The sequence below is a fragment of the Oncorhynchus mykiss genome, chromosome 6, assembly GCF_057628025.1.
Source record: "Oncorhynchus mykiss isolate SJ-2025 chromosome 6, ASM5762802v1, whole genome shotgun sequence".
Lineage (NCBI taxonomy): Eukaryota > Metazoa > Chordata > Actinopteri > Salmoniformes > Salmonidae > Oncorhynchus > Oncorhynchus mykiss.
The window spans coordinates 60,764,073-60,772,262 of NC_143027.1; the positions used below are offsets into that span (position 1 = coordinate 60,764,073).

At 44.8% G+C, this 8,190-nt stretch overlaps 1 protein-coding gene across 4 annotated transcripts in view; it reads left to right on the top strand.

The window, feature by feature from the left end:
* Window positions 1-2,832, top strand: part of LOC110526274 (A disintegrin and metalloproteinase with thrombospondin motifs 18) — a 47,992-nt gene extending 45,160 nt beyond the window's left edge. For all 4 annotated transcript variants that reach the window (XM_090238442.1, XM_090238441.1, XM_021607090.3 and 1 more), the window contains one exon: window positions 25-2,832. In XM_090238442.1, coding sequence (XP_090094568.1) covers window positions 25-143 — 119 coding nt within the window. In that variant the 3' untranslated portion in view covers window positions 144-2,832. The remainder of the gene's footprint in view (window positions 1-24) is intronic.
* Window positions 2,833-8,190: the final 5,358 nt, after the last annotated feature.

Genomic DNA, 8,190 nt, shown 5'->3' on the forward strand with positions numbered 1-8,190 from the left:
TACCCCTGATCTTCTCTCCATCAGACGAACAGTCTTGTGTCGACTTCTTCAGCTGGTGTCACCTGGTTCCTCAGCACAGTGTGTGCAATCACAAGTTCTACGGACATCAGTGCTGCAAGTCCTGCAATGGCAAAAAGCTATAAGTTCGGAGGACTCCTTTTCCCATGAGCCTCTAGCTGCGAATTGCTTAATATGCGCTACAACTCTAAAGGGTGCTGTGGTTGAAAATACACTTTGGGCCATAATGTACAAGAGAACTGAGGTGCAGTCTCTGTTCCTGGAGTACTTGACTAACAGTGATTAGCAAAATAAAAGAGAATAATCTCCATCTTTCTGGATACGTTGTGCTAAAGATGGCAATGTGGGCAAAGACATTCATGCGAATGCAGCATCTCATACTGTAACTGCAAATGCAGTGCAACAAATCATTGCAGGACATTCTCTGTGTAAACATATGTGTTGTATGTCCTGATACTGTCAACATCTCACTCAAAGCCATCAAGAGAGCTCTGAGAATATCTGCATTTTAGCTCGCTCATGTTTTGGATATGTAAAGGCATCTGGTTTCAGACGACATTTTAAGTTATTATGGCACACATGTCATTTTAGCATTTGTCAGGTGTACAATGTGCTCTGTGTGCTGCATGTGCTCCGTGTGCTGCATGTGCTCCATGTTTCAAGCTCTTTACATGTAGCAGGCTACCTAATCACAGAAATGATACATGTAAAACTTTAAAAATACCTTTTGAAGTTGATCACAACTCCCAAATGCACTTATCAGGCCTGGTCCCTCTATCTTTCATGGTTCATGATTGGTGCTTCATTGTGTAACAAGATACAGTACTTACAATACATGTGTACATTCCATACATCTTCATGTTGTGAATACATGCATATTTGTGTATGAGAAAATAACGTTTGTTTACCCATATTTTAATGTATGCTCCAAGTGTCCTGAGCAAGGCAGTTAACCCACTGTTCCATCGGGCGCCGATGACTTGGACGTTGATTAAGGCAGCCTCATACACCACTCTGATTCAGAGGGGTTGGGTTAAATGCGGAAGACACATTTCAGTTGCATGCATTCAGTTGCACAAACTGTCTAGGTATCCCCCTTCCTTTTCTTGTGAAAATATTGGTGCTGACAGCCGCCGGGATACCCTATGTTCTTTCCCATCATTCCCATCATCATGATAAGGAAACATCCTCTGTCTATTGGGCCAGCAGCACTGAACCTAGGTCCTCTCACACCGGATAGATATGATGCCAAATCATTAACTAGCGCTGGGTATAGCCACAGAGGATCCCCCAGACTTCCACCACTCATTCATGAAAATCAATGTCTGCAGGCTAGTAAAGGGAGCTGTGGATGGGGCCGGGTCAGAGAAGATGCTTTATTTCCTCTGCCTGGCCTGGTGGGAGATGTGGAGAGAAGTGGTAGGCGAGAGTTGGCGGCATAGTTGAGAGGGAGGAAGGGGTAGCCAGGGTTGAGGTTGTCACGTGCTCTCGACATACTTTTTCAGAATGCTAATTAGTCACAGAGCCTGGCGTGGTGGGAGCAGACAGACTTTAGGGGGGGGCAGAGCAGACCAACAAAGGCCTCTAAAGAGGGCTGCTGCATACTTCCCTCTGTTTACTCTGCCCCTGCTCTCACCATCCAGACCAGCTCTGTTTGGTTTGTTTGAGAAAATGTCAGCATCCCTCCACTCCCCCGCTCCCTCTCTCGTGACCCCCCCCCCCCCCCCACCTTCATTTTTAGCATCAGTCAGTGCTACAAAGTACTGTAGATCGCAGCTACACGATGGTAAATCCCATTTTTGCACTATTGGCCATGTAGAAGGCAATGGGATAGCCAATCATACAGACAGCAAAGGCAACCTACTTCCAGCCAGCAGGGAGAGAAACAGGAAGAGCATGGCCAGAGTATAGGATGTTGTTTGCTGTAAATCATAAAGATCCTACGTCTCCCCCTGCTCCCCAGAGAGGGATGGTCCCATACAGAGAGAGATGTCTGGTCTGGTCAGAGGCTCTGTGACCATGGAGTTGTTTTTCCTCCTCCTCAGCCTGCTCTCCATCAGTGGCTTTGAATGGAGAGTGTAGAGGGACAGAGAGAGAAAGACTGATATGATTGTGAAGGACATCCCTGAGCGGTGGCTCTCTCTGCCTCTGGTCTGGCCTGCTCACGGCTAACACGGTCATTCTCATGGGAGGCTACCATTCCTTCCAATACCACAGCTTCCTCCCCTGCCTTCACCAGGCCTGTACAGCATCCCTGCAACCTACGCTCACAAAGGGTCAAGATGGACTGTTGACTGTTCCTTCTCCCTTTCTTGCTATACTCGTATGGTCATTTTATGTTTTTGTTTGTTATATTGGTTAATGAACTAGTTTCCACCAGGGATGGTACTCTCTCTGTATTATAAAACCACTCAAATAGTTTCCGGTCCCTGGGAATTGTCTGTGTGAATTATCTCTAGTTTATTGTGCTGAACTAATGCTCTCAAATAGACTTTCAAATGTCACATTGGCCTGTAGGAGGACATGGGAGCGGGGAATGTTTGATTTTATGTGTGTTTTTTCATCAGCCTTTCATCGTTCGTATTTCCACATGTGTTGTTCGTGTTATTTTCTATGTCCTGTACAGTTGTTGTATACTCTATTGTCTTTTCACCTGTAAAGACAGGAAACGTGTGTAATTTATTACTGTTTCATTGGATCTGAGATACTGAACACTATTCGTTGAGAGGGGAGCTGCTTGTACTATAGAGCATGATCCGTGTAATATTTAATACTTTTTCTCAAAGTTTTATAATAAAACTATGACAAAATGTATTCCCCCTACCTCTCCGATGCTCCTAATACTTTTGTGTCACACTCGGCGGGAGGGATGATTGGGTTTAATCAACACGTTTCTCTCATTCTACCCTGAATCACGATGGCAGGAATCCCCCCATCATTTCCACTGCACGCTTACTACCCTACTGAGAGGCAGGCAGGGCAGGGTGAATTATAAACACCTAGCGGATCAATGCAGCCATTTTGTACATTTTCAGGGGTGGTGATGGGTCTGGGAGGTGGAGGTTTTTCAGCTATATTATTTCCTTTGTTCATGGGAGGATGTATACCTTGTCATGGTCATGTGCATAACAGCCCCCTTTGTTTCCTCCTCCATGATCACCAGCCCGCTCTCTGTCATCTCCATCCTCCCCAAACACTCACAACACCACTCACATACAGACCTGTCACAACGTTACACCCTTTGGTTATTTCTCCTCATGATCTACTTCAGCTCATTTATTTATAAATACACTGTAGAGATGATTCATTCCAAAGAACATGGTACTGTATCTCTTTATATACTCTGCCAGCATCCAAATGGGTCTGTCACCTTTTCTGTGTTTTTTTTTATTTGAAGCTGAAAGACGACAGTCTTTCTCTTTCTTTCACACTGAGCATTGAGCTAGTTGTCGTGGGTGTTTCTTAAGGCAGTGAAGCACAAGTTGCCATCTGACCAACTCCAGCTAAGTTGTAACTTGGTGGTAACCCCCACACTCCATGATCCTTCAGCTGCACTCAGGCAGTCACCTATGATCCTTCCTGTGAGGTGAACCTTTGGAGAGCTGCGCACTTCTGACAGTCATTCTAATCACATTTGAACAGAGCTCTGTCCGTAAGCGTCTCCTTTTCTGTGCGAGAGTGATCTCTCTATGTCTCCCAGCGCTCAGGCTAAGGGCAGACTTCAATCGAAGTGCGAACTGTCATATTTCAATGCCACCGCTCTCATCACCACCACAATGTCAGGCAGAGTTCACTGAGCACATACTTGTGTGTGCACACGCGCGCACGCACACACACACACACACACACACACACTCTCAGTCTGTCTGATATTCCCAGTGGGGTTATATCAGCAGGATTAGGGCATCAGGTGGGTTTAGATCTGTGTGATTGTGCAGGAGCCCAGGCACACGCCTCATTTGTTGCTGTCAGGTGAAGTTGCCCATTTCTCTCTGTAATTTAAAGATGGCAGGTTCCTTCGCCCCATTTGTCACAGGCAAAAATCTCTCAGATTACCATCTCAAATGAATTGACAGTTTCTCACCTCGCCGTTATGTTGCCATCACGTCGGCTGAATCAGAAGCCTGCACAAACCCCCCTCAACCCCCTCTAGCCTTTCACCCCCACCCTCCCTGGTACCCTCCAAATCCAGCCCCTGAGCCCTGACTCCTTAACTTTCCCAACTTTGTAGAGGTTGACTCGCAGCATTAACCCCCTTGTTGAAAAGACTACTCGGTTTGTGGAGTGACACCTATGCTTTAGTGCTCTCATAGGGGATCCAGTCGTATTAGAGCGTCTCGCTGCATTGAGCACAGCAAGACAGGGCTATGAGAGAGCAGCGGAAACCATAGAGCCACCCCATGTAGTGTTAGTCAGTCAGGACTGGCAGATTGGAGTGGATCCAAGAGGCGATCTGTCCACATGGAGTGTACACTTCTATAAAGCTGATACACTATGTTTCTCACGGTTGTCATAGCGAGACGACATGAGGTAATAAGGTTTTTGTGTCAATGTGACTTGGTTTGTAATGAAGGGCGTTGTCTTCTATTTATTGGTTCTATGGCCATGGTGATAAAACACAGCAGGAGCATATTACATTACACATTTGTGGCCTTGTCCGTGTGTGACTTTAGATTACAGGCATACTCTATAATATCACAATGAACATCTGAGCACAAGGTTGAAACAATCCTTCCTTCAAAGTGCAATTAACCAAGCCATTGCCTATAGTACAGTAGATCGAGGCTGAATGTGGATTGATATCCTGAACAGTGCTTTTACAAGAGTGTCCTAACATCATAAACAACTACTGTAACTTAAAGGAGAGACTGTAAGTGGCTCTGGATAGGAACGTCTGCTAAATGACTCAAATGCACATGTAAACGTGATGTTATTATCGTACTTTAATTATCTGGATGCATAGTGAATCCTTCTCAACATCAGTTATATTTCATTCCTGAACAGACACTTTTTGTATCAACATGAAGGCCAAATGTGTCTATGCCTTTATGTTTGTGTCCACCTGCTGCACATTTCTCAGAGTTCTCTCATTTTCTTTCCACTCTAAATAATCCTTGAATTGCTTATGGAGAATTTACAGCCACATCCCTCTGCAATCCCATAAAAGCTCATTGATTAAAACTGTTATTTATTGTATTTTGTCATTTGGGCTATGCATATTATTGATCTGTGTGTTTGTGGCGGCCCTCTCTCATCTATCTTCCTTTGAGCAACTCGTTCTCATCATTTTCCCCTTGAAATGTTAGAATTGATTACAATCCACATCCCCGTGGGCACCAGCTGCAGCCACCGAGCCTAGCGGATCACGCTCTGACCTTGAGCAGAGGAAACAGCAGCAAAGTAACAGCAAAGGATTCAGTCCCTCTCTCTTTCTCCCTCCTCTCTCTCTCTGTCTTTGTCTCTGTCTCTCTCTGACTGCCTCTCTCTCTCTCTCTGACTGCGTCTCCTTCACTCTCTCTCTCTCTCTCCTTCTCTCTCTCTCTCTCTCTCTCTCTCTCTCTCTCTCTCTCCTTCACTCTCTCTCTCTCTCCTTCTCTCTCTCTCCTCTCTCTCTCTCCTTCTCTCTCTCCTTCACTCTCTCTCCGACTGCGTCTCCTTCACTCTCTCTCTCAATCTCTCTCTCTCTCTCTCTCTCTCTCTCTCTCTCTCTCCTTCACTCTCTCTCTCTCTCTCCTTCTCTCTCTCTCTCTCTCCTTCACTCTCTCTCCTTCTCTCTCTCCTTCACTCTCTCTCTCTGACTGCGTCTTCTTCTCTCTCTCTCTCTCTCTCTCCTTCTCTCTCTCTCTCCTCTCTCTCTCTCTCTCTTTCTCCTCCACTCTCTCTCTCTCCTTCTCTCTCTCTCTCTCTCCTTCTCTCTCTCTCTCTCCTGTCTCTCTCTCTCTCTCTCCCCTTCTCTCTCTCTCTCCTTCACTCTCTCTCTCTCTCACTCTCTCTCTCCTTCTCTCTCTCCTTCACTCTCTTTCTCTGGCATTGCCTTCCCTCCCTTGCTCCAAGGCCAGACTGCAGAATTTCATGACTCTTAAATTGTCGTAATGTATATTCGGAAGACCTTCCTTTTGACACCTTTGAATTAATCAATGTAATGCTGTGAGCGGATCCATTTCCACTGTTGTATTTCAAAGTGCTGATGTGTACCCGACTTGTAAGACAGCGGCCCACCCCCCTCCCTAGAGGTGCAATGGCTTTAGAGGGCATCCATTTATTTTTTACATAGTAATACAAACACCGGGGTCACCTACAGTACTGCCAACCATGTGTCATTTTGTGGGCACATACTGGTCAGAGCAACCATTTATGATTAAGCACTGGATACACTATTAACGTTAAATCAGACTGTACAGTAAGCGACAGTTCTTGTGTAAGGATAAAGAGAAAATGTGGGGACAATGACACTGACTGTGCTGTGATGGAGGCCCTCCATTATAAAATATGTCTATTACTTTTCCGTCCAGCAGAGGACAATGCTCACCAAAAAACCCATCCCGACAGAGTCCACTACCTCCTCTTCTCAGTAGACCATTTCCTTCGCCAGGGTGACCTGTATTGTCTGAACAAATGATGATTAAGTCAACCAGAGATAAGCTATAAATGTTTGTGAAACAAATCACAGTTTCTGTTTTTTTTATTATAGGCATTAAATCAGTAGTTCAATTGTCAAAGCTTTAACCAAAGGCATGTTAATGTCATGTTTTCTTCCTATATCAGGAATTTGTATCGCTAACATGCCACCTCGTGTTTGATAATATCCATTTGATAATAATAACCTTTGCACACTACTGTACTTTTATGCCTTATTTATGCCTGGCCTCTTCTGACAAGGGAAAAACGGGCATTGTTTTGGTGTGCCAGTGATCTAATAGGTAAATGGAGCACTACCCTGCCAGCTAAGGGAAAACATTAGCACACAAGACAATAATCACACAAGGTTGAATTATTTTTTGCAAACAAAGCAACAAGGTGTTGTTTTGCACGGCCAAGGTGCTCTCCAGCGTCATCGCAAAACAAGGAGAGAATTTGTATGTAATTGGCCAAGGTTAGAAACCTCAATAAATCAGAGGGCCAGCATCGCTTCAAACAAGGACAAGCAAGCAAAATGACTTGGCCTACTAGTGAAACCCTGTTTCAAAGATAACTATAAGCTGGCAACGTCGCATGCACTACTGTATGTGGTGCATGAAACATGCACTACTGTATGTGGTGCATGAAACATGCACTACTGTATGTGGTGCATGAAACATGCACTACTGTATGTGGTGCATGAAACATGCACTACTGTATGTGGTGCATGAAACATGCACTGTTCAACTGTACTTATCCTTTAGGTTGATGTATTGTCCTATTGATTAAGCTTTCTCATTATACTTGCACATTTTAACAAGTCTTTAGCTTGAATCCTTTCTGAACCTCTGCACTCCTCCGTTAGGAAACAATGACTTCTGAGAAGTCATTCCTCTAAGCATAGAACAATGTGAAACCTGCTTGATGCGGCTTAGGCAGCATCTAAACTAAGCCCTGAACCATTGACAGAGCGGCTTTGCAACACTCGGAACAGAACAGGAGCTATTTTTATTTTTACGTCTCGGAAGATCCCTCATGCAGACGTGTGATAGGCAGGTATAACTCAAGACAACTCCCTGAGACAACAGCAGCAAACCATTACATGGATCTCTGCGGCTTCAGAGCTGTCAGATTTGTCACTGGAAGGGAGAAAGTAGGAGACGGCGTCCTGTGACAGGCACTCCACACAGTCAATTCTTTTCACATCGCCTCTGGTAAAGTGAGCATGAAAGCAACGAGGTATTGCAGCGACGCCATTTGCCGATGTTATTACACACAAAAACAACTGTCACCAAAAACGAAGGAAACAATTTTGATGGGGCTGCATGCCTTAGCTTAGCTCGGTCGGCTCGGCAAAACGCAAAGCAAAGAAAGGATACACACCTCTAATAACTCCTGAATAAATAAATCATATTTACAAATGGATCCGCTTATTAGACATAGCATCAGCGGGTGCCTCAAGCTCCCTGTGCTCTACCATCTCACTGGAGCTGGCGGAACAGCTGTCAACAACAGTAACAATTACAATAGATATCAGCACAAATTAAGCAAATC